Raw genomic sequence first — 27,535 nt, forward strand, 5'->3', positions numbered from 1 at the left:
CCAAAAACATCTCTAATCCCTCAAAGAGCATGTTTGACTCTCCTAGGTCCCGCATTATATTCACACCCAATCAACATCCTATAAAGAGCGATGTGAGTTGTCGACAGTGAATATAGAGCAGAGATGTAGAACTAGATGATCTTCCCTTCACCCTCATATCATTCAATTTGAAGTTGACCGCTTTCCCAGTAATGTCCCTTAAAGCCGAATCATACATGACCGCAAGCAACATACCAAAGTAGCTGAACATCAACTCCTCATCTTATGACATAGTCAAAGGTCACAAAAGGCACAAAGTGAAGTCATTTAGGGAAAAAAATGACTTTTAGGACTCACACGGTGAAGAAGCAGGGATCCATTCTTTCACCTCGCTAACGGGTCGATAAGCACATGCAGTATGAATGCATGTTATAGTGGAGTTACTCTTCCAAAGAGTGATGTTAAACTCACACACCATACAGATCTTAGTCTAGTCGCTCTTAAGCGCACGAGTCGCTTCCTAGCGTCTAACTCGAATTCTCTATTTGCTCGCCTCTCAGGCATCAAATGAGATCTCGCATCTGGCTATCCATAACAGACATATCATGGAAAAGTGGGTACTCTCATATCCATGGCCGGTCTCTAACAAGACCTCATCTTGGCTCCAACCAAGGCGACATAGCTAGTGGATAATTTTAGCTTCTAGTCTCATCCTTACTCGCTACCCAGCGCTAAGGGCGATTGCTCGTGTGAGTGAGCCAATCTTGCCTGCTAACATCAATTTAATTATTTTGTGTATGCTAATTCACAAACCATTGCTAAAAGTAGTAAACATAAATGTGTGATAGAAACAAGTATGAATACTAATGGCATAAATATCCCCAAAAATGAGTTCAACTGAATACACATAAAAAAAATATCACCACCTACGTAGTCCTAAAGCCCTAACATGAGTAAGATAAACATCTCTAGCAATGGGCTTAGTCAAAGGGTCCGCAACCATGCGACTCGTAGGGATGTGCTCCAGGATCACTTCTTTCTACGCCAAAATATCTCTGATAAAGTTGAACCTCACATCAATGTGTTTGGTTCTGCCATGGTATTTAGGATCCTTAGCGTAAGCGAGTGCAGCCATGCTGTCACAATGGATAGTCACAGGGTCTGAAGTGTGTGTGACAACATCCAAATGCTGAAGGAATCTCCTCAACCACACGGCTTCCTGAACGGCAGATGAACAAGCCACAAACTCAGCCTCCATAGTCGATAAGGCGATACAGGATTGCTTCTTACTGCTCCAAGAAATAGCACCATCGCTAAACATGAAAGCATATCCTGAAGTAGACTTACGCTCATCTAGGTCTCCTCCCCAGTCAGCATCACAATAGCCAACTAGATGTAGATCTGAACTCTGGTAGCAAAGTGTGTAATCTGCAGTCCCTCTAAGATATCGTAATATCCTCTTAACTGCTTTCCAATGAGCTGGTCCTGGGTTGGATTGGTAACGACTCACCAATCCGACTGCATAACAAATGTCAGGACGTGTACACATCATAGCATACATCAAGCTTCCAACAGCATTTGCATAGGGAACACGGGCCATCTTTTCATTTTCTTCTTGAGTCTTAGGACCCATATCAAGGCTTAGGCTCTCGCCTTTTGCAACAGGAGTGTCAATGGGTTTGCAGCTCTGCATCTGGAACCGCTCTAGAATAGTCTTAATGTAAGTCTCTTGAGACAAACCAAGAAGTCTCCTAGAGCGATCCCTAAGGATCTTAACACCGAGCACATAGCTCGCCTCACCCATGTCCTTCATTTCAAATGTAGAGAACAACCACATTTTAGTGGCGACAATCATCTCCTTGTCATTTCCAGCCAATAATATGTCATCTACATATAATGACAATATCAGAAAAATGTCCTTGGACCGCTTAACGTACACACAGTGATCTTCATCAATCATCGTAAACCCATTTGAAACAATGGCTCGATGAAATCTCAGATTCCACTGTCTGGATGATTGCTTTAAGCCATAAATAGATCGTTGAAGCTTGCAAACTTTGCGCTCCTGACCTACTGCCACAAAGCCTTCTGGTTGATTCATATAGATCTCTTCATCCAATTCTCCATTGAGAAATGCAGTTTTAACGTCCATCTGATATAGCTCTAAGTCCAACTGAGCTACTATGGCCAGGATTAGGCGAATAGAGGCAAACCTTACAACTGGTGAAAAAGTTTCCTCATAGTCCACACCCTCTCGTTGGGTGTAACCTTTCGCCACTAGGCGAGCCTTATACCTTTCTATGGAACCATCCGCCTTGCGCTTGATTTTGAGAACCCATTTGTTCCCAATAGTCTTGCGCCCTAGCGGCAAATCAACCAAGTCCCAGACATGATTTTTCTTCATAGACTCTATTTTTTCTTCCATTGCAGTACTCCATTCTTTACTAGCAGGGGATGAGAGAGCCTCTTTGAGATTCTTAGGCTCCATCTCATCACTCGGAGCAATCATGAATGCTTCCCCTTCAATCTCAAAACGACGACGGGGTATAGCTCCACGTTTACTTCTACGTAGTTAAGAATCCTCATCCATTGGATCTAATCCATGGGTAGGTAGATCGCTCCCACTGTCCCTAGGAGCTTGAGGAATTATTTCCTCATTCTCTACTAAGCTACTAGGTGCGCCTTCAAGTAGATCCTCCATCTCGTAGAATTCTACTTCTCTAGTTACCTCACCTCTGCTAGGGAAATCCTCCTCTAGGAAATCTACATCTCGCGACTCAATTTCAGTCACACTTCCATCCGGATGCTCCCCCAACAAACACATAGCCCTTAGAATGCTCACTATAGCGAATGAAGATACACTTCTTTCCTCTAGGGCCCAACTTCCCAAACTTATGAGAAGCGTTGTGTATGTAAGCTGCCGAACCCCAAGGCCGCAAATTGCCCAAATCAGGCTTTTTGCCAGTCCACATCTCATATGGGGTGGAAGGAACTGATTTGGAGGGCACACGGTTAAGGACGTAGGCAGCAGTCAACAAAGCATCTCCCCAATAAGAAATTGGAAGATTAGCTTGCGCCATCATTGATCTAACCATGTCAAGCAATGTGCGATTCCTTCTCTCCGCTACACCATTTTGTTGCGGAGTCCTAGGAATTGTCAATTGCCTGATAACTCATTTTTCCTCATAGAGCACTTTAAATTGCTCAGATAGATACTCACGTCCTCGGTCAGTCCTTAGAGCTTTAATGCTCTTGTCTAATTGATTCTCAACCTCATTAATATACCGTCTAAAGCAATCCAATGCTTCTGACTTGTGAGAAATCAGATAGACATGACCAAAACGTGTGCAATCATCTATAAATGTGATGAAATAAGGGGCTCCATGCCTTGCCCTCACATTCATTGGTCCACATATATCAGAATGAATAAGTTGCAATGGGATAGATGCCCTTATGGCTTTCCCAAATGGTTTTCTTGTTGCCTTTCCAGCAAGACAGTGCTCACAAGTAGGCAAAGTGACTCTAGCGAGTGGGCCTAAAAGACCTTCTCTAGCCAATCTAGTCATCATGTCTTGTCCTATGTGGCCTAATCTAGCATGCCATCTCATAGAATCATTATCACAAAAAGATGCAATATTAGAAATAGAGCCATTGGCATTTTTATTAATACTAGAATCATCCACATCCAAAACTAAAAAACCATCTGAAAGATAACCAAAACCATAAAAAATTGTTCCCAAATAAATGCTAACACCATTATTCTCAAAACAAAAACTAAAACCAAGGCTCATCATGCTAATAACTGAAACTAAGTTTCGCCGAATATCCGGAGCATAAAGAACATCATGAAGATACAAGGTGCGCCCTCGTCGCATTTCCAGCTTGAATGTGCCAATGCCAAGCACCTCCACACTGGACTCGTTCCCCATGTAAACTTTTCTGCTCCCAGCAGGTACTCGGCGATACTCAACGAACCCTACTCTGTCCCTCGCGATGTGGTCTGTTGCTCCGGAGTCTACAACCTAAAAATGAGGAGAATGAGCAATTAATGCTTGACTAGACACAAAGCATTGAATGCGAGAAATTAAGTAAGGGAGTACCTTCTTCTGCTCAGGGCAATCCCGAGCGAAGTGTCCTTCTTTGTTACAGTTAAAACATGTCATCTTAGCCTTTGCCTTCTTACCACCTCTCTTGCCCCTACGCTTGAAATTTCTAGCGCCATTGGGCTTAAGCGCAGCCGCTGCTTGCTTCTTAGGGGCACCTTTTGCTTTTCCACGTTTGAACTGAGAAGTCCTACGTGAGCTTGACTCAACCACCATAGCAGAACCATCAGACTTAGCCGCCTCAAGGCGCTCAGCCTCTAGCTCCAAATGACGCGATATGTCTTCGAATGTTTTCACACTCTCATTATGCATCATGTTCTGCTTCATCTGCTCCCAAGAATTTGGCAGAGAGCGTATCATAGCCTGTACTTGCTGCTCTTGAGTCAAATTATGCCCAGCAGCCGCAAGCTCACGTATCATGGCTGACATGACTCTCAAATGCTGCTTCATCGAGTGATGCGCCCTTTTCTGATATGAGTCAAACTTCATAGTCAGCCCACGTAGCTTTGCCAAAGAGGTAATACCAAACTTTTGCTTGAGAGCTTCCCACTTCTCAAATGCAGTCGGGCAATGCTCAAACTCACTAATCAAGTCGTTGTGCATGCTGCTCAACATAGTAAAGCGCGCACACCGATCTTTGTTACGCCAAGTCTGAAAGGCTTCAAGATCACGACAATGTTGAGCTATATTGCCCTGCTCTGGCTCAACCATCACTTGTTCAAGTGTGGTCAACACTTCTTGCTCATTGAGGAGGTATTGGATCTTACGGCGCCATATGTCATAATTGTCGCCATCCAATTTCTCTCCCTTAGTTAAGTCTGCCACCACTGTCTTAGCAGCCATTTCTACATACAGAGTAAATAAATGCGCAGGGGATATTAATGATAGCAACACAAAACCAAATATTTTGCAGCAAAAAAAGAATCTAAATTAAATAATGATAATTTTACACATGTCTTAAGATCGAAAATTTGCTATGCTCGTAATCATCTCTTGCGCCTCTAGTGATAATTATCAAAATTTAATTTCATTCCATGCGCAAAAAATAATCAAACAATCTCCCACTATTTATGGCATATACAAAGCATGATAAATTCCATACAATAGCATCTCAATATAAATTTACAAACAACTCATGCTATATTTATTTAATGATGGAATTCAAATAAATAATTAATCATGCTTCTTTAATTGCAACATATTAAAAAACCAAAAAAAAATGTTGTATTTAATATGCAGATTATGCCATAATTAAAGTGTACATCATTTTTGAAATTTTCTGGAATTTTCTGGAATTTTAAATAACTAATTAAACACACATAAAATTAGAAATAAAAAATCCAGAAACTAGTAAACAGAAACAATATTCAGATTATGCCATAATTAAAATGTACATTGTTCTGAAATATTCTGAAATTTTTCTGAAATATTCTGGAATTTTAAATTACTAATAAATACACATAAAATTAGAAATAAAAAATCCAGAACCTGATAAAATGAGACAATATTACCAGTAAATAATAAAACCTTTCAGAAGTCTACAATAAATATTTCAGCCCCAGAAAATTATTTATGCAATACCAGAAGCAGTTTAAAGCATAAAACATGAATTATTAACACAGGAAAAATAATTTATATTTTCTGAAAATTTTCAAAATTTTACAGAATGTAGAAAAATTAATTCTGAGTCTAACAGTATAAGCCACGCATAAAACAAATATGTAATGAATTAATTATGACCATTTAACGCAATTCAGAATTAAAAACAAAACAAACAGTGCCTAATACGCCAGCAGCCAAGCCAGCCGAGGAAAACGGCGCGGCTCAGCACGCGGCCCAGATCGCGGCTCTGCTCTTGGCTCGGCTCGCGGCTCGGAGCGCGGCTTAGCGCACGACGCGAGTGCGTGGCGCGGAGGGCTCGCGCGTGGCTGCGCCGCTGACGCGCGCGTGAGAGCGCGTGCAAGCGCGTCAGTTGAGCAGCTGGCGCGTGGGGGCGCGTGGAAACGGCCCACGGCGTCAGGTGGCGCGTGCAGACCACGCGCCGCCTTCCAGGGTGTTTTCTGGTCCGATTTTTGTACTGCCGGACTCCTTTTTTCAAAATAAAACTATTTATGATATGAAAAAAAGACATTAATGAACATAAAAAAAATTATTTTTATGCTCCTAATCTGATAAAAAAAAATTTTCTTCTACAAATATTCATGTGTATAATGTATACATATACATATAAAAGTATACACATGATTAAAGGAAACACGAAAATATCCATTAACATGCTCTGATACCAATGTAAACTAAAAACACAGAATATGCAGCGGATAAAATAATCAGATCATACCTTCTTGAAGATAGAACCTTCTTGGATAAATCACGTGCTTTTAGAAAACTGATAAATCAACCCAGCAGTGAAGTGATATCACAGATTGAATATCACCCATACAAAATCACAGTGCAAAGACTTGATCGTTGTGTTTTTGGGAGAGAGTCAGTATATGGGTAGAAACAGACTATACGTTGTTTCTCACTTGATTACCCATAACCATATATCAGATATATAATATATTATTATATCTATCCATATCAGTTAAAACTGATAATATCTATATCTTGAGTGGTTATCCTAAATAGATTTGATTTCAAATTCAAAACCTATTTGGATAAGGATTCAAATTCAAATTTAATGGTCATGCCACATGGGCGCCCATTACTAACACATCCATTCAATAATTATGCACGTGAGACACACATGTGCCACACCCAATTTTCCCCTAACAGCCGCATCAATAACGGTTAAATGAGGGTAATTACGTCCCTCACAATTAAATGGGATTAAATGGTTTAGTAGAATAAAAATGGGATCAACTGGTTCATAAGTTCAAATTTTGGGATTTATTAGTAAATCTCCCACTATTTTATTAAGCATTTTATGGATGTGAGATTTATATGAGGGGTGGGATCCTAAATATTTTATTAAACATTTTATGGATGTGAGATTTATATGAGATTTATAGAGTGTGGATTTTATATTTATATAAAATATTTGATAAAATATTTAGTAAAATATTTAAAGTTTTTAGTATTGTTCTTTTCTCAATACCATCTATAGGGGGCTATTGCCCAGCCTCTTAAAATCGTAACCATTCGTATTACTGTGCTGTGTTATAAATTAAAATTTTAAATTTAAGATAAATTATGCTTTGTACCTTTGCACTTTATACAAAATCTCATTTTAGTCCCTACACATCAAATTGTGACACTTAACCCCCTGCACTTTTGGTCAAGTATCGCATTGGCCATTCTATTAACAGTGAGGCTAACAAAAGTTACCCTTTTGTTAACAGTGAGGTTAACAGAAGTTATCCTTTAGGGGGGTTAAGTGTCATAATTTTGATGTGTAAGGACTAAAGTGGGATTTTATGTAAAGTACAAAGATGCATAGTGTAATTTACCCTCACATATTGGGAAATTCTATTTTCACACCTCTAATTAGCTCAAGGCACATCTTTTCTCAATACATATACTTATTAATTTGATTATCAATTAATTTTCTCAATCCAGACATTTAAAATTACAATTACACCATTCATTTATAACTATTGTACACACACCGCTAATTCTCTTTCCACATACTTTTGATTGACCCTACTTCCACATTGACTCAACCACTCCATAGAAGACTTATTGAAGACCATTGTAAATCCTCTAAAATAGTGTTGAAGGTAAGAAATATTTTCATTTTTTTTATTACATTTATCATTTTGCTATTGTATTTATCATTTTCGGATCTACGTGCCTTGTATCGACATAAAACCTTCGATTTTGATCTTGTGAGTGACGGTTTGGGACTTCCAAAATCTGGAAGCTTATACAAATGTCATCTTTACTCTCTACATTACCAAGAATACTGTGAGGATTCAATAATAGTACTGAGGCTAGGTGGGTATGAGTGCCAATATTTGGTTTATCCCATGCACTTTTGCATCTCGGCATGGATCGCTGCAAATTGGTGACAGCAGAATCGAGCCCTCAATTATATGGGCTCCAAGTCAAAATTTGCATTTCTTACCATGTTATTCATTACTGAACAAAATGGTGTAAGGTTTTCAATTGGATTGTTTGTTCAAGCAAAATGATAATAATGAAAAAATTAGGGTTTACTTTTTTTTTTAAAATTAAAAGGTGTATGTTGAGATTTTTTTGTTCTTAAAAGATGTGTATAGAGAATTGTTTTCATATTAATTATATTATGGGTATTACTGAATAACTATTATAATCATTTTTATTTAGGATATAATTGTTATTAAATTAATATTTCATTAAGTGTGTGCCTTGAGTTAATTAGGCGCGTGGAAGTAGAATTTCCCTCACATGTTCTCTCTCTTTCTCTCCTAATAAAAAATTAAAAAAACTATTTTAATCTTTTTTATTTTATTTTCATAATATGTATAATTTTTAATATAAAAATTTAATTTTATAAAATTAAAATATCATTGAAAATATACCTTTAAAATGAGACTAATATTAAATATATTCAATAAAAAATTAAAATAAATAAAAAAGTAATTACTATGTTTAGTTACGTTTCGAAATTATTATTTTTTAAATATAAAAATTAATTTGATGAAATAAACACACAAAAATCATATATTTTTGAAATTATCAAAAACAATCTTCATTAAAAAAAATCATATGAAAAAATATTTTTTTAAAGAAAATAAAAAAAAACACACAAATTCAATTTGTGCATAGGTGCAAATTAAATGCATAGGAGTTTTGAGAAGATGGTTAAAAGTTGATTTTTTGATTTTTTTTTTTTAACTTTTGTGTGTGATGATGTGATCATTTTTTTACACTTTTTTTTTTTTCAAAAAAAGTCAAAAACTATTATGCATTTGATTTGCACTTATGCGCAAATTGGATTTGTGTGTTTTTTTATTTCCTTTAAAAAAATTGTTTTCACATAATTTTTTTTTGAATGAAGATTGTTTTCGAGAATTTTAAAAATATATAATTTTTGTGTGTTTATTTCATCAAATTAATTTTTTTATATTTAAATAATAATAATTTCAAAACATAACTAAACATAGTAATTACTTTTTATTTATTTTAATTTTTTATTAAATATATTTAACATTAGTCTCATTTTAAAGGTATATTTTCAATAATATTTTAATTTTATAAAATTAAATTTTTATATTAAAAATTATATATATTATGAAAATAAAATGAAAAAGATTAAAATAGTTTTTTTAATTTTTTATTAGGAGAGGGAGAGAGATAGAGAGAGGGAGAGAGAGAGAGAACATGTGAGGATAAATTACACTATGCACCTCTGTACTTTACATAAAATCTCACTTTAGTCCCCACACATCAAAATTGTGACACTTAACTCCCTAATGATAATTTCTGTTAACCTCACTGTTAATAGAATGGTCAATGTGACACTTGACAAAAAGTATAAGGGATTTAAATGTTATAATTTGATGTGAAGGGACTAAAGTGAGATTTTGTGTAAATTGCAATGGTGCAAAGTATAATTTACACTTAAATTTATAATTTGTCTTTAAAATTATTTTATTTTATCATAATTAGATATATCAAAAATATTATATAAAATTAGTTTATGTTATATATATGAAAAATGTTATTCAAATTAGTGTTATATATTATGTAAATGTTTCATAATTGTTTAAAAATATTTCTCAATATGTCAATCTATCCCAAATCGTGAATTGATTATTTGTCAATCCGTCAATCTATCTTTTGATTTATAATTTTATTTTCAAATCGCTCTAACTGCACCACGCACACCCCTACTCCCTCTAATAACCAAAAAGTTAAAAAAAAAAAATCACTAAGACTGTGTTTGGTTCATAAATTTAAAAAGAAAAAATTAAAAGATGTGTGAAATTTAGTAAAATGTATGTATATTTTATTTACATTTCACTTATATTTTCTCTTTCTATTTTCAAATTTCTCTTCAAATCCATGAACTAAACACAGCCTTAAGAAATATACAACAACAAAAAAAAAAATTCTCTGTACTTTTGCACGTTAGTTCATTTATCATTTCATATTTTAGATAAAAAAAAATCAAAATATTATAAAATAACATATTTCCAAACCGTTTATGGATGTAAAAATATTAGTGGGTCTGTTGATATTTATACCATGTAATGAGAGAATAATTGTCATTCCAAATTTTATCCAATCCAATTTGAGCCTTGGTCATTTCAAACTTAATTTAATTTAATTTTTTTTTTGTCGGTAAATTAGCTAGATTCATTTATTTATTAAATTTGAAACGTTAACAAAATTAAATGATAAAATAAATATGATTTTTGACAAATATTTTAATTTAAACCTTATAAAAATGTATTTATTTTTTTTGTCTTATATATTTTTTCTACTTTATTTTATAACAAGAAAAATATTAATTTATAATTAATATTTTATAAATAGATGAGTTGGGCTGAGTTATAATTCTTTACCCCAATCCGTCCAAATATTAAAGAGTTAATTACCGAAAAATCATATTTACAAATATTATGGTAATTCAGGTCCTAAGACTTTTTAAACTAATAAATCATATTTAATAAAACTGAGAATATGATCTGTTTTTTTCAATTTTTAAAACTAAGAATATTATCAATTTTGCATAATAATGTTCTAGATAACTGCTTCACTAACTGATAAAAAAAAAGCAGAGCATGAAATTAAACATTTTTACCCTTCTACTGATTGGTCTGATTCAACTATTTAATAAAACCAAGAATATTAACATTTTTTTTTCATGTTTAAAACTGATAATTATCGATTTTTTCATTTAATTTTTTTTTTTTAGTTTTCCATATCAATGTTCCAACATCACGCAGCTTTATAGGCACAAAAATTTTAGTTTTGTACAAAAAAAATAATTCATTTTTTTCAAAAAAAAAAACATTAGTTTTTTTTTTTTTTTTTGGCACATAATTTTTTTATTTAGTTTTTTCAATTTGAAAATTGATGTTTTAAAATTTTAAAAATAAAAAAAAATGTCAAATCATCATGTTCCTTTATAGATAATCATAAACGATGAGCAATCATTATTTGAAAAGTAATTTCAACTATTAAAAATTTAATAGGACTTGAAGGTCTAAAAAATCGTTGTTAGAACTTAATGAAGTATAAATTCATAAATTAAACACATGGGTTAAATGCTCCAATATTAAATGAGTATAAATTTGAATAATACTATATGTACCAATTAGTGTACTAACTAGTATACCAATTGATAATGTGGCAAAATTTAAAAGGTTTTTGATATTTGTAATGTGATTAATAAATGGTGTCAATAATAATGGTGGTACTACATGCACCAATTATTTCAATGATAATACTATAATTAGTATTAGTACACTAATTAATGTATATAATACCACCGATAAAATTTTAGTCTAGCCCAATCTTATGGGCAAATTAATCTTTTGCAAATCTTAAAAATATTGAGCTGAATTGGATGGACCGCTACAAGTAAGACATGATTCGTTGGTTGCATTGAGCCCTCTCAAACTGTGGGTTGGCTTTTTGGCTTTTTGGCTTTTTTAGTTATTTTAGCATGGGCTTAAAAGCTTGGTTTGTGAAGGGCTTTTTGGCTTTTTTGAGTTTTTTTGTGAGAGAAGAATGTAATGATTATGGGTTGGATGTGATGTTTTGTTTGTTATGGCTAAAATAGCCTATTTTATTTTTTGTGACTAAAATAGCTAAAAAAGCCCAAACCATGGCTTCCCAAACGAAGCCAGAGTTTGAAATTATTATTTAGATTCATAAAAGGCTGGTTTGAGTAAATTTTTTTAATTTGATTATAATATATTTATAGAGTTTGAAATTATTATTTAGATTCATAAAAGGCTGGTTTGAGTAAATTTTTTTAATTTGATTATAATATAAGTTAGGTTGAAGATTAGTCCTTTAAGTCCAACCCACCCTAACTTGTCTACAAATTATATTATACAATATATATATATATATATATATTATAATTGGTTTCATTTTCTTATAAACATAAATTATGTATTATTAATCATGTAAAAGGTAATTATAAAGTTTAAACTATTAATTGATGCAATCAAATCATTAAATTAATTATATTTTTTATTTACAAATATAAAAATTAACTAAAATAATTAATAATTATAAGCTACGAACCGACTTAATTTTTTTAATTTATCTTTTAACAAGTATAAGAATAAAATATTGATCCAATCTTAAATTTAAAAATTATTATATAGTATAAGTTCAGTCCAAACCTAGTCCACGTGCCATGTCGAAATTTACTCACCCACATCCACACTATGATGATTATCATTTGAATTTTTTTTAATTTTTTTTACCATTTTTTTAAGGATAAAGTACCATTAAATTCCAAATTTAAAAATGTTAAACCAATTAGTCCTATTTTTTTTTTTTAAGATTGATAGGTCCTATTTCAATGTTAAAGACTTTATAGCCCAAGATTTATGCATGTAGGTATGAAACAATGAGGGTAAATATGGGTTTGTGTAGATGTTAAAATTACTAAAGTGTCCAACAACGAAAAGTAGTGTTCTGTGGTTGTCCCTCCTGTGTGATCGGAACTATGACAGTAAAAATGAAAGGTTTTGGATTTTGATTCTAATGTTGCAGCGATTCACTGACGTGATTTTTGGGATTCGTGTTTGGTTTGGTAATGTTGATGTCAATCTCGCAAATTAACATTAGCATACCTCCCAAAACCCCCTTTATGGTAATACTTTGCGATGTTCGTGACGTTGGGTGTGATAACCATGTCGTCCATTCATTAGCGGTGAATACAACATCTGCACAATATCGACGCCGGAGATTGTTGCGGGAACACATGGCAACAAGTGTGTAGTATATGGTTTTTTGATGTATGTATTGGTTTTTGGGTAAATTATGCAAATAGTCTATGTAGTTTACACAATGTGTCAATTTGGTCCATATAGTTTCAATTTGCTCGATTTTACCCATTAATTTAACAGATTGTGTCATTTTAGTCAAATAAATAACAGTTGTTAAGTTAATTTAACGAAAGGTCAAACAATGTGTCAATTTGGTCTCTGTACTTTACACGATGTGTCAATTTGGTCTCTATAGTTTCAATTTTCTTGATTTTGATAGGGACTAAATTGAAACATTGTGAAAAATAGAGGAACCAAATTGATACATTGTTTGACTTCCCGTTAAATTAACTTAACAACTATTATTTATTAGACTAAAATGACACAATCCGTTAAATTAAGGGGCAAAATCGAGCAAATTGAAACTACAAGGACCAAATTGACACATCGTATAAACTATAGAGACTATTTGCATAATTTTCCCTCGGTTTTTTGTGCATGGATTGGTGAAAATGCACATGTTTGTGTTAATGTATTGGTGTTTTTTTAATTTATTGGGTTGCTGATGTATGTATTGGTTTGAAGGTTGCGTTGTTGTGCATTGTATTCCATTTTGTGATGTCGTCTATGGACAACATATATGCATATGTTGCTGGTCGGAGAAACACGTAATGTAACAAGAGTTTAAGATTCTTTGTATGACTATGGGAGTTTTTTTGTTTTTGTGATAGTGTTCATAGGTGTAGTTAGCCAAATTGGGTATGTTAGGTGTATGTTGATTGGTGTGTGAGTGTGCACATTTAATGTGATGTTTGTATTCTTGTGTGTGTGACGTTAATGGGTAGAACACAACATTCTGTAGACATCCCATTTTTGACCGTCCTCAAGACTTGGACGTCATCGTTTGAACACTCGATGATCATCCATACTCGTGTTCGTTTTGAGTTCCCGGAGGTCTCGGTCGCGCACCTTTCCTCAAGATCTCTCAACTTGACTGTTTTGTGCTTGGTTGTGGACTAAGGACTTGTGTTTTTTGCTTCTGAGGGAAGAGGGTGGCTTGTTGGCCATCCCCTCAACCCATCGGCCAAGGCATGAAGCCACCGGCCCCTTTTTCTTGCCATCGGCCAAAAGTTTTGGCCGATCGGCACTATATTTGGTCGGTCGGCCACCTCTGTTGGTCAATTGGCCATATTTTCTGGCCGACCCCTTTCCATCTGTTTTTGGCAGATATTTTGTGCCAGCTGGCACAGCTGGCATGCACAATTCCCCCCTCTATACACATGTATGGAGGGATTTGAGCCTTGCTTAGCTTCTCTAAGAAGCTTTGCAATAATTGGTTTTCTATAAAAGGAGAGCCTCATCTACCTTTCTAGGGGTTCAGCCAGCTGATATAGAAGATATATATCACTCTCTCTCTATATCTCCTCTTTCTCTATAGTTATGTGTTTAATAGTGTTCTAAAGGGTGTTTTTGTTCATATTTTTGCACTAAAGCACCTAGTGGTACACTATCCCTTAGTTACTACGGTGCTAAGGAGTTGATTTCAGAGTTTTTGAGTTGGTTTTGATCAGAAGGAGGCGCTGGAGTTAGTGTTCTTGAAGTGTTCTTCAAGGGTGAGAAACTACTCTTTTATTCCTCATTTTTGCTTAAGCTTTTAGCAATACTTGCATACTGTTTTAAGCTTGGTGTCCAACTGAAAAAAGTTCTGTTTTTATATGCTTAATATGTTTGTTTAAGGTTGCTTTTGGGTTGCTCCCTCTTAGGCCTTGTTTGGCCTTATTTTGTGACCTTCTTTTTTGAGCTTTGAAACCTTTTTGTTTTGACCTTCTCACCACTGAAATCCAGAGGATTTTCAGTGGTGGAGAAGTGGTTTTGAAGTCTTGAATAGGGGAGGGACACCCCCCTCCCTTTGTGTCTTATTTGCTTGCATTGTTGGCTCACCATAGTAGCATGTTTGCTTAGCATGTTTTGGCCCTATTTCAGCAAGTATTTGGTGTTATCTTGGTATGAAATACCTCTATTTTAAGTTGGTTTGTTGGTCTCTTGCATGCACCATGTACTTGCATTGTAATCCCTTCAATTGCCTTAACATGTATCTTGCATTTGGACCATCATGCTTGCATATTTCGGCTCAACTCCAAGGAGCTTTTAGTCATGTTTCACCATGTTTAAGCTCTGTTTTGTGTTGATTTGATCATATATGCATTGCTTTTTATAGCCTTAGTTCATCCTACCTTGTTAAGCTTTGTGCATCAAGTTGCTAGCATGCATTGTTTTGACTATTCTCATGATTTGGCATCATTTGAAATCACATTTCAGTCCATGCAGTGTAGCCACACACTTATGTTTGCCATCTTTTTCAATGCTTTGAAGAGTTGTTGTTTTGTGCCTTAAGATTGGGTCATTGCATATGTCTCCATGATTAGGTCTTTGGGATGCCATCTTTTTGGGTTTTGAGGCTTATTTTGACATATTATAACTCTGTTTTTCATTGCATAATTCATGTCATGTCTGGTATGATAGGCATAGTGTAATGCTCCATTTGTAGCCTTGCATGCCCCTTGTTTGTGCCCATCTTTTTAGCATGTGTTTGGCCTCATTCCATGTATGTTCTAGCCTTGTTTTGGCTTGCCCTAGGACTATCTTAGGTCACTTTGGCCCTTTGGGGCTTGGTTGATATGGCCATGGTGAGAGCCCTTTGACTAGCTTTGGGCATTGAGCCCATTAGTATGCTATGCTTCACTTGTGTATATGATTTGGCATCATTCTTCACATGATTTTCAGAGCTCATTGCATTGTCATGTTCTCATGTTTATCCCATTTTTCTCATGGTTGAGGATTATGCATCGTTGCCTAGCTTACGGATCCATGCATGACTCCCTTTTTGGTACCTTGATTTGGGTGTTTTGGCTACTGTTTTTGGTACGACTGAGGTCTATCCATTTTTAGTGTAAGTCTATGGATCATGCATTTGTGTATTGTTGTATGCTTATCGCGTTGCATGTTGTTGCATCCTTATGGTTGGTGTCATTGTTGCATGCCTATCACTTCGTGTATTTCCATATCTAGGTTGCATTGTAGTATTGCATACTTGTTGTATTGCCATGCTGTTTGCATGTTAGGTTGCATCACATTGCACTTGGCATGCTCATGTTACATTGCCTTACATTCCCATGTTGCATAGTACTTGGTTGCATGCATTGCATTGTGTTTGGTTTGGGGTGTCAAACCAAACATGAGGGCCGAGGGACGTTTCGTACTTGAAGTGACGAAACGTGCCTCAACTCTCAGTTGCTGACGCTTTTAATCAAGCATGATAAAGTTCTAGGCATTCATATGTTTTGCTGTATTCATTCCACATTGATTTGCACACTTGGCACCTTTGGCCATCATGCATTAAAATACGTGATTGGTGGTCCGAGGGTCGAGAGCCATACTTCCTTGAGTTTATAGCATAATAGGGAGGGTGGTTGTGCACACATTATCTTGTAAACACCTTGCCATGCACTGTCTGTTCTTTTCCGTAGCAAAAACATAATTCTGCAGGAAGATATGGCTAGTCGGCCATCTTTAGTGCCGGCTGGCTACCAAAATTTGGCCGAGAGCCTTACAAATGGTCGATAACCATTTTCCAATGGCCGGTGGTCCTATCTCTTGGCCGGTGACATCCCACAGTGCTTAGGGAGTGGTTCAGAAGCATCCTTGGGACTTGTGCAGTTTTCAGAGGAGCAAAACAGTGCAAACAGAGGCAACATGTGGCATGGCAACGAGTTTCCGAGCGAGGCGATCAAGCATGCATCATTCAATCATTCCGAGGTGGAGCTGCGGCGGCCTCCTTTTGTAATTAATTTGTTAATTAATTAAGGGTTTGTAATAATTAATTAGCTAGGATAGTTGATTAATCATTTGGTTTGTACTATTTATTCGGACCCTCCGTCGAGAGGGCGAATTTTGTAATAAGTGTGCGTGTGTGTGTGAATGTCTTCCAACCCCACGTCTTTCTCCCTTTTACTTACCTGCTTTCAATGGTTAGTTTTAGGTCACGTTTCAATTAGCATACTTATATTAGCATATTTGCATACATTCATTCGTATTGCACGCACCGGGCTCGGCGTATCATACTAATTGCATAGTATTTCAATTCCAACTTGAATACGTGTATCGAGTTGTCGCATTTCACATGCCATTCTTAGGTTAGCCGAGCCTATTCTAGTTGCATTTTGCATGTGTTGCATTAGCCATCTTAACATGAACTAGGATCATGCATGATTTCTAACTAGTTTCTTGTTTTGGCTCGAAGTACACTGTGAGTGTTTATACTTTAGCATCCTGCATGTGTGTAAGTGTTAACATGACAGCATGCTTGCCATGAGGCTAATTGCTTATGTAATATAACTGTCCGAATGCCTTTGGGTGAAGGTTGGGTTGCTTGAATTGGGATAATTCATTGAAATTCGTGATTTAGCCTACTTGCGAGTAGCAAACTTCAAACTGCCTTCCAAACAAACGGATATGCAATGCTTTGTCCCAAATTAGGCGATCTAGTCTATACTTGTGTGTTGTGCGCATCACCTAGTAATTCTAGCTAATTAACCGGAATAAGAACGCATGTGCTTTAAAAAATGAGATATCATGTTTAGTAGTGGCCGATCTTTGATCGGGCGAGCGAGTGTGCTCATAGCTGACCTTCCCAATCGTACCCAAGTTCCCGAGCTGAGGCAACTTTGGTGATGACGGACACGTGGCCTTAGGCAATGAGTTAGGGTTTCCTAAATTTTTTCAAAAATAAAATATTTAGATGGCGACTCTGTATCTGGCAAAGCAGTCCATGTTTGGCACTTCTTTCTTAAAAATCAGTTTTCTAAAACGATTTGCTGGATTTGGACTCTTTAGTGATTTATCAGTCTTGCATTGCATTTTGCGAGATCAGATTAAGAATCGTGACATTTGAGTCTGAACTGTAGTAAGTCCAAATGAACAAAACAATATTTTTCCCAGGACGTTCGGGGACGTCTACACATTCCAATTTGGTCGATACGACCGCTAACGTAATTATGTTGTTAATATTGTGATTTGCATTTCCATTTTGTATGTGTGTTTTGAATGTGACTGTGGTATGAAAGTGGGGTGCATGGGGAGGGGGTGATAGTGGCGTATTTTGATGTTGCCGAAATTGCGTATGGGTAATTGCAATGTCGTATGGGTCATGTGATGTGTAGGCAACAATCGGGTGACGAAATTATTTACCTTAGGCTTGTAGAATATTAGTATAGTTAGTTGAGTTGAACGTTTGAAAGTAGTGTATATATGTTGTACAGTTGGTAGGTGTTACGCTGTTTCAATGTATGATATCCATGCAATATGATTACAATCATATAATGTTTGATTTATGAAAATATTTTGTAATAACATTTGCTCAATGTAGCTATTAGTAAAAGTTGGCTGTAACATCGTACCACATATGGAACACTCATGACCCACTAAACACATGACACCACAAAATGGAATTAGTGTTCATGTATTTAGTGGGTTGGAAAATGTTTGGGACCCCCCACAAAAGAGGACTCCCATGATCCTCACTAATGTATTAGCCATTGATGTGTTTGAATTTTTTTTTGGAGTTGTGTCTGATAGTAACATGAATGGTTCAGATCATTTTGGGGGTTGTGTTTTGTGAGGATTTCTATCATTACTGTTAGTGGGTTTTGCAATAACATTTACACTACGTATGTTCATGTATTTAGTGGGTCGTGTGTGGGTGATAGTGTTAATGTGTTAGTGTTTTTTTTTTTTATTGTCCATTTACTATTAATCTGAAGTGTATACTACGTTCATGTTTGGTTGTGTGTGATTACATTCACATCCACATTGGGAAGTATTCTACATGGAGTGTGGTATGAAAGCAATAACATCAACCTCAAAAATCACTTTACGCAACCCGAACAATAAAAATTGGACACATTACATCATACCTTAATAAACTCATCCAAATATCAGTCAAAAAATAAAAAAATAAAAAATAACAACCAACAACAACATCACGATTCCACATCAGCCCCCACATCAAATGGCTAAACATCACTAACCCCACAAATCACTCTACGCAATCCTCCACAAAAATTTGAAAAATTAACACCATACCATAACCAACTCACCCAAACATTAGAAAAAAATCACAACTAAAATCACACTTAACGGTAAACAAATAAACTCCATAATATTCTATAAATAAAAAGGACTAATTAGTTTGAAAGAAAACTTCTAAGACTAAATGGAGCAACATTTTCCCAAATGAGATTTTTGGGTAATTTTTTATTTTTTAATTCTATTTTGATTGGTTTAATTGGCCATTCAATATTTTTCTTTCCACTTAGTAATTTTAATTGTTTTGATTTTAAAATTATTAGTAATTTTATTTTTATTTTCAGTACTTCTCATTGTTTATATTATATAAAAGAGCAATATTAGAAATTTTTGAAAAACATCTTAAAAATTTTATACAATAGCTATAATGAGTCTAGACTCACACCCATATAAGTATTATATATAATTTTTTTGAGTCTAGCATATCTGTATATAAAATGACAAAAAAAATACAAATTTGTGTTTTGAAAATTTATTTTCGATTTTGTTGAGAAAAATTAAAATTAGTTTGTCATAAAAATAAAAATATATATTTTTTTGAACAAATTATTATTTTTGAAAAAAAATAAAATAAAAAAATTACTATACTCGAAATAAAACAGGCAGGCGCCCACAAAGAATCTGACGGACAAAGAGAGTCGGCCACCCTTCTCTATATAAACTGTCGCTCAACACCTCGCCGCCTCTCCTCTCTCTCTCTCTCTCTCTCTCTCTGTCTCCAACACACCAAGCTACTGTATCAGAATATTCAAATCCAATGGTAAAGCTTTCTTCTTTCTATTCTATTCTCCTCTCCGATCTCTTCGATTTCGTCATTGTTTGATTTAGGTTTAGTTAGACTCTAGGGTTTTCAACTTACAATTCCTGCTCTCAATGGATCACGATCTGTTCATTTTCATGTAAAAAATTACACTTTAAAAAAAAAAAATTTAAAAATCATTTGAAGACTTTTATTAAGAATGGAGTTGTGGGTTTATATTTGAGCCGCTGATTTTGTAGTTTTTCGTGCTTGCAGGCTTTGCCGAACCAACAGACTGTTGATTACCCGAGCTTCAAGCTTGTCATTGTTGGTGATGGAGGAACTGGTATTTATTTTTTTATTTTTACTTTTAAAATTTTTTTTTGATTAATTAATTATTATTATTATTTTTTTGGTTCTGTAATGTCGAAAAATTTGTTTCTTTAAATGTCTGTCAAGCTTGAGGATATAAGAATTGTTTGGCAGTGAGGAAAGATGAGCGTGTTGTGATTCTTTAGCTCATTTTTTCCCCTCAGAGCTGAAGTGAATCCAAAAGTATGTTTAGGGATTGTTTGGTTTCGTTTTCACTGTTTTTGTTTCCATTTGTCATTTTTGTTATTCATGTTTTCAAAAAATAAGAGAATGAGAATTTCAAGCATACCCTTGTTTTCATATGTTTTTTTAGTTTTTATGAATCCATTTTTTGAGAGTTTGGAAAGCAATACCTAAAAATGGGTGTTTCAGAAAAAGAAAAGAAAAGAAAAGAAAAGAAAAATCCTGAAAACAGTTTGCCAAATGAGTTCTGTTTGTGTTGCTTATTTTTTTTCCTGTTAGGAAGAACACTATAAGAAACAGTTTTCTATATTGAAGCCAAGCACATCCTTAGTTTTTCAAAGAAAGGTTTGATTTGAACTATTTCACTTGCACGAAGTTGAACAGTAGGTTGCTTGATGAATTTTGGTTCTTGTTGCTTAATATGTTTGAATGATGCAGGGAAAACAACTTTTGTGAAGAGGCATCTCACTGGTGAATTTGAGAAGAAGTACGAACGTAAGTGTATCAGTAACAACCTGATCTTTCTTGGGTTTGATTGTTTAATTTAATTTCTTCTACTTGATAGTATTTTTTTTGTATGTGGAGGAGAAGAATTACAGTGACATGATAATTTCTTCTTTAACTAAGTTCAGATTATTTTCAGTACCATGCATGCATGTTTATTTGATAATTATTGTTTTTGTTTTAAACAGCAACCATTGGTGTCGAAGTTCACCCTTTGGACTTCTTCACAAACTGTGGGAAAATCCGATTTTATTGCTGGGATACCGCTGGGCAAGAGAAATTCGGTGGTCTTAGAGATGGTTACTAGTAAGTGCTTGCACATCAGTAGTTACTATTTCCAAATCTAGACAGTTTTCTGTTTCACTTAACTGTTGCTTATGGATATATGTGCACGGGTCTTTTTCAAAATTCATTTAACCAGGAGAATTCAACATGATGTTGTTGGATCCAATTGCTTGATGGTAAGATATGTTGACTGTTATAGCTTTCATGCAGTTGTTTTCAACATCACAATAAAATATTTGAATGCGACATGTGATTTTGTTGGGACAATTAAACTCTGCAATTATGCTGCTGTTTGGTAGGAGTAGTTATGGGTTTGAACCAGCTGTAGGGAAGAGGGGGAGTGGGATTGATTTATAACATGATTAAAACTTCAATAAGGAACTGATACTTTCTTTGATTGAGTAAATGGGAGTGCATATTACGTATATACACATTTTAATTATATTTTTACATGAATAGTTATTTGGTGACATTGGTTATGCTGCCGTTGGATAATTTTTTTTAGGCACAGTGAGTAAATTTCATATTTAGAGTACCTTACTCTAATGTTCCAATCAACATGAATAGAAAAGCTGGAGTTGCTTTAGTTTGCAAATTTTGTTGGTAACAGGAAATATTTTGTATGATCTAATGAGTAATTTGGTAATGCTGGTGTTGGATTATTATTCTTGGTGGAAAGTTTTACCAGCAGTTTCAAGCATTTTGCGACAAAGTTGGCCAACATTGTACTACTGATATCAACATGTCGAAATAGGCTGACGTCTTGATACATCAGTTGATATATATGATAATATTGTTTGACATTTTGATAGGAATACTACAGCATAATGGCATTGTAACCATAGGAACTTTACGTTGGTCATGCTTGGTAAAGTGTTGTTCTTATGGATTTTACTTGATATTTTGATATGATGTTGCAAAATTTGAAATTCAAATGGTCATTAGTTTATTAGTTTAATAGAAGCTATGCTAATCTTTTTGGGTGTATCCATCTTTGGAGGCTATTATGAATTTAACTGAAGAATGGACTATAGTTTCCATGGTGATGAGACAGTGGTTGGAAGAAAGTGAGAACAAGAGATAACTTTTATTCACCCAAAAAAAGATTTATAACTTGCTTTCCTATATAGTTTGATTTAGAAGAATATTTCCATGTTAAGTTGTAAGGATTTGCATTTGCTGATAACTTTTGGAAGATCTTTTGTGGTGTATTGTATTATATTTTGATTTTCAATTTGGTAAAAGAAATGGAGCTGTATCATTTTTCATGGGTTGATTTACTTGGAAATACTTGTAATTTGTAAAATTTATTATTTTTTCTTTAGATAATATTTGTGAAATGATTTTCACACTTTTCTTTTAGCCTTTCACAACGGGAGTGTGAGAGGCTAATGGGGGAGAGTGAATATAATTTCTCTAATATTATTATTCTATAGAATTTTGATCCATTGCAATATTCTGAATTTTATCAAGGTCAGTTTTGTGGTAATTGGCATTTGAGGCCACCTTTATTATCAATTCTAATTTGCTCTGGAATTTTCCGTTTCTATTTACAGCATTCATGGGCAATGTGCAGTCATCATGTTTGATGTTACTGCTCGGTTGACATACAAGAATGTTCCCACCTGGCACCGAGATTTGTGCAGGTGCATTTAACAAATTTTTGAAAATTATTTTATGTTGTGTGTGGGTGCGTGTGTTGCTGATCACTCCTTATGGTATTCAACTTGTCCAAGTTTTGACTTAGTTTTCTGGGGCAATTGTAGGGTCTGTGAGAATATACCCATTGTTCTTTGTGGAAACAAGGTTGATGTGAAGAACAGGCAGGTCAAGGCAAAGCAGGTTACATTCCACAGGAAGAAGAATTTGCAGTACTATGAAATCTCTGCTAAGAGTAACTATAACTTTGAAAAACCTTTCTTGTACCTTGCCAGGAAGCTTGCAGGGTAATGGAATGGCACATTGTTTGTTATTTTTATTTTTTGTTTATCTATACTGGTGGAGTGTGGACTATGCCAAAATTTGATAATTGCTTTATCAATATCAGGGACCCCAATCTTCATTTTGTGGAGTCTCCCGCACTTGCTCCTCCTGAAGTGCAGATTGACTTGGCTGCACAGCAACAGTAAGGCTTTTCATTATAAAATGTGTTAATTTGTTACTTTCACTAAAAGTTTTTCTATTGAGTTTATGTATTCCATTCCAGGTGCCACTCAGAAAATTAAAAAGAAGAAAATAATTAGAATGCATTCTTGAAAAACAACCTAGTTTGGTTTATAATTTGAAAACTGTTTTTTGAGATTTTTTTTGTTTTTCTTTCTTTCTTATTATTATTATTATTATTATTATTATTATTATTATTATTATTATTATTATTAAATTTTAGTCTATTTTCAAAAACAAAATCTTTAGATGCACCCAATTTAGATGCAACTCAAAATAAATAGGGTGAATTATAGCCATAGTCCTTCAAGTTTGACACCTGTTTCATTTTAGTCCCTATAGCTCTAATTGTGTCAATTAAGTCCTTCAAGATTCAATTCTAAATCAATTTAGGGATTGTTTGTGATGTCCTAAATAAGTGTACTTTTTGTCTTTTTGGACTAAAAAATTGAGGAAAAAAATATGGATGTTTGGGTTAACTTTTTGACTTTTTATGGAAAAATGTGTATTAAAAAATTATATAAATTAGTGTGTATGGGAAAATTAAGATTGGGAGTTGTGCAGTCGTAATTTTTGACTTTTGGTGAATAGTGATAACTTTTTGGGTAACTTTTTGGCTTTTTGGCAACTTGCCAAACTTAGCCTTAATCCTTGAAGGAAATATAGAAATAAACTATAAATCCAGAAGTTCTATTGATTACTGTAAGGCCCTATTTCTCTATTAGTATAATTATAAAATACCTATGTAAATTATAAAATCTCTGTAAAATTGTGTGTTTAGAATTGGTATCAGAACCTGGTTTTTCAGCCTTGCCAATGTAAATATATGAGCATTAGATATATTGAAGAAGTCGAATAAGATAATTTAAATAATAGTACTACTACAAATAATAATTGAACAAAAATAATACTATAATCAAGTTATTAAAAGAACTTAAGAAAAATCAACTAGAAATTATACATGAAATTCGACATCTACTATTAGATAAAGATAAGCAATTAGCTATTGTAGAAAATAAGCAAGAAAATATCACAAATAATTATCTTTATCCTTGCAGGGGAACTCTCCAAAGGAGCCTTTTGAATTAATACATTAGAAAAATGAAAAAATAGTGTGATAAAAAAATAAAATAAAAAGGTATTATTATAATATAACAAACAAAACTTAAGAGGCAAGAATATAATAAATAAAATCTTAGGGTCAAGATTGTAAAGCAAAAAGGACCAAAGCGGAACAAGATAGAAAGTATAATGATCCAATTGACAAAATTCAAAGTACAAGGACCAAACTGAAGCTTTGAGAAAAGTAGGAGGACCATTGATGTAATTAGCCCAAATAAATATTTGTGAAGAACTTTGAAAAAAGTTCACTGAAGATTAAAAAAAAAAAAGAACATTTCTTCACAAAAAAATTATTTTTTAGGTGCATCTAGATTAGGTGCATTTAAACATAAAAAAAAAATTGATTAAAAAATGAAAAAAAATCCACTAAAAATTAAAAAATACAAAAAACAAAAATTTCTTTAACAAATTTCAAATTTTTTTTTTTGGTGGTGGTGGTGGTGGTGGTTCACGGTACTTAAATTTTTAACTTGTGGGGAACATTAGGGTCCAGGAATGAAAATTTGTGAGTTGTGCACAATTAACCAGAATTAATCTAGGACATAAGAGTAATTCACTTATTGTTGCTGTTAATAATCAATTTGTGGTGTTTCTTATCCCTTTGGTATTCTTTACAGGCACGAAGCTGAGCTTGTTGCAGCGGCTAGCCAGCCCCTTCCTGACGATGACGACGATGCATTTGAGTAAGAGGGCTTATGTTCATGGCTTTGGCTTTTTGCTATCCTTTTTCGTGCACCTTTAGTTAATGTGAGTTATTTTCTGAAATTTTCAACACTATCGAAGGATTTGTGTATGAGAGGTGAATGTATTGCGGATAAGAGACCATTTTAGTTACTCATCAGCTATTGTTTCAAGTCTGGTTGTGGTTGTGCTTTGTGGTAGAATTCTTTAGGCTGCCATATGGATGTTTCGAGTCACTTCTAAGTGTTTGCTAAATACATTTTTCCCTTCTCGTGTTGAGGTGATAACGATGGTTGCAGCCCAAATGCTTGAATCACCTTTCTCTCTGTGGGAAATCCATTTGTGGATAGTCTGTTTGATATAATTTATAAGTGATCTATTGGTAATGATCTGAGAGGCCGTTTTACAAGGATGGTTTAACAGCGAACTTAAGCAAACCGGAGTTGTGTCTGAGAACTTTCCATGTCAGTGATTGTTACCTCTAGTCGGTTAGAAATGTTGTACTTTTGCCTGGAGCTCCTATTTTTTGGGGATTGATCATGGTGAATACTGAGGCCTTGGGCTGGGCATTTGTGTTTGACAATGCTGGAGTCTAGTTCCACTGTTTTTTTTTTAGGTTACTTTCAATTCTCTGAGGTCCAGTATGTATTCAGCAATTATTAGGGTTTATTTGACGAATAGTTTGAGTTTAACTGATTTACAAGTTTGTTCGCTAAACAAAAATGTTTTGTTTAAGCTCAAGTTAAGGCCAAAGATCAGCTTTAATGTGCTTCTCTTCAAACTCGTGAAAAGGACACTTAAACTTACTTTTAATAATGGGGGTGTTTGGCGAGGGTTATTTTAGCCTATTTTAAGCTAAATTCTACATAAACATAAAATAGGTTAAAATAGTTAATAAGGTGAAATATTACATTAAATTCATAATTATTTCATTTTTTTTTTCACAAACATCACATTTAACTATAAAAAATTTTAAAATATCTTTTTAAATACAAAAATTTTAACCTATTAAAATAGTCAAAAATTAAAATAATTTATTAAAATAGCAACTTCTCAAACACTCATAATATATCAAATATATTTTTGTTATTTGTTTTATTTTTCTTTTATTGCTAATTTAAATATATGAGCGTTATTTATAGTTTGCTTATAATCTTCTCATTAATGTAGCTGTCTCATTTGGAGTTGTACTCGGATGTGATGGCCTCTTTAGTGGCCTTGTGCGAGGCAAGTGAGGCCAGAGCAAGGATCCTCTAAAGTGATTTTTTCTTAAAGTTTCTTAGAGTGCTACATTGTGTGGTTGAGATTTACTGGCAAGTCAGATCAATTTTTCTGATGTGACTTGCCATTAAATTTCAACCACACAATGTAGCACTCTAGGAAACTTTAGGAAAATTTCACTCTAGAGGATCCTTGGTGGTGAGGCCAAGTGTTCAGATGGATAGTCATCCCAAATTAGGTTAGGGCCTATGGGTCATGCTATGTAGATATTTGGTGCATGTTAGTAGGATTGCAAATGGGTTAAGTCGAGTTGAGTTTTGAGTGCTTGAACTTTGCTCGTTGAAAATTAGTTTAGCCTGAGTTCAAGATGAGTTCAAATCGTGCTTGAAGAATTGAGCTCAAGTTCGAGTTGAACTTCTCAAATGTTTGAGAAATTCAAAGAAGGCTTGAGTCAAGTTGATTACATAAACAAGCTAAAGTTGATCATAAGCTTAAAGCGAAAAAAAAAAAAAAAAAAAGAGAGAGCAAAGAAAAGAAAAAGAAAAGGAAGTGAACTGAAGATTGTAATAAAAATATATTGAAAAATTTCATTAATCAAAGCATATAAACTTGCATAAATATCAAAAGAGAAATAAAACATGTATTAATAATTATGTTCATGAGTCTATTTAAGTTGAGCTTGGATTTCCTCAAGCTTAGCTTGAATACTCAAAAAATTAATTTTAAGTAAAGTTTGTTCATTAACAAAAAAAATTAAGTTCAATTAAGTATTAAGCAAGCTTTAAACTATTCATGATTCGATTACAACTTTACATGTCAGTCTGCAACTATTGAAAACATGTTTGGATCACAATTTTGAAAACATGTGAGGTCTGGAATCATAAAATGCTGGCCCAAAGTTGTGGGTAACAAGGAATTCTGCAGTGGCCACTTTCTCTTGTATATGATGAGATGAGCCCGCCAAGACCAACTGTAATATTAATCTCCATGGAAAGGAGTCAAAAGTCTAATGGCTATCTATTGGCCATCTATCTGGATCTCTGCTCCTGAGACCTGAGTTGCAGACCGAAACAATCAATGTGATTTTTGATTGTGGGCCTCACAAAAACCAACTCTCAATTTGATTGGTCGTTAACACGAGGTCCACAAAACCAGATGCA

General features: G+C 34.2%; 1 protein-coding gene and 1 long non-coding RNA gene across 2 annotated transcripts; one reads left to right on the forward strand and one right to left on the reverse strand.

The window, feature by feature from the left end:
• Positions 1-3,615: 3,615 nt before the first annotated feature.
• LOC145806397 (uncharacterized) lies at positions 3,616-4,313 on the reverse strand. The gene is made up of 2 exons (XR_014349458.1): positions 4,080-4,313; positions 3,616-3,994 (listed from the first exon to the last, which is right to left on the reverse strand). It is a non-coding gene; the product is annotated as an uncharacterized LOC145806397 (long non-coding RNA).
• Positions 4,314-19,705: 15,392 nt separating this feature from the next.
• LOC114307014 (GTP-binding nuclear protein Ran-3) lies at positions 19,706-25,327 on the forward strand. Its single transcript, XM_082903230.1, has 8 exons — positions 19,706-19,865; positions 20,121-20,190; positions 20,838-20,894; positions 21,092-21,209; positions 22,745-22,834; positions 22,955-23,134; positions 23,236-23,313; positions 25,091-25,327. The coding sequence occupies exons 1-8, from the start codon at positions 19,863-19,865 to the stop codon at positions 25,158-25,160; spliced, it is 666 nt and encodes a 221-aa protein (XP_082759356.1). The 5' UTR covers positions 19,706-19,862; the 3' UTR covers positions 25,161-25,327.
• The last annotated feature ends 2,208 nt before the right edge of the window (positions 25,328-27,535 follow it).

This window comes from Camellia sinensis, chromosome 13 (assembly GCF_055761805.1).
Source record: "Camellia sinensis isolate YWXY chromosome 13, ASM5576180v1, whole genome shotgun sequence".
NCBI lineage: Eukaryota > Viridiplantae > Streptophyta > Magnoliopsida > Ericales > Theaceae > Camellia > Camellia sinensis.

Coding starts and splice junctions, on each gene's coding strand:
- LOC114307014 (XM_082903230.1), top strand. Junction 20,895..21,091: donor ATTTGAGAAGAAGTACGAAC/GTAAGTGTATCA, acceptor TGTTTTAAACAG/CAACCATTGGTGTCGAAGTT. Junction 23,314..25,090: donor GACTTGGCTGCACAGCAACA/GTAAGGCTTTTC, acceptor TATTCTTTACAG/GCACGAAGCTGAGCTTGTTG.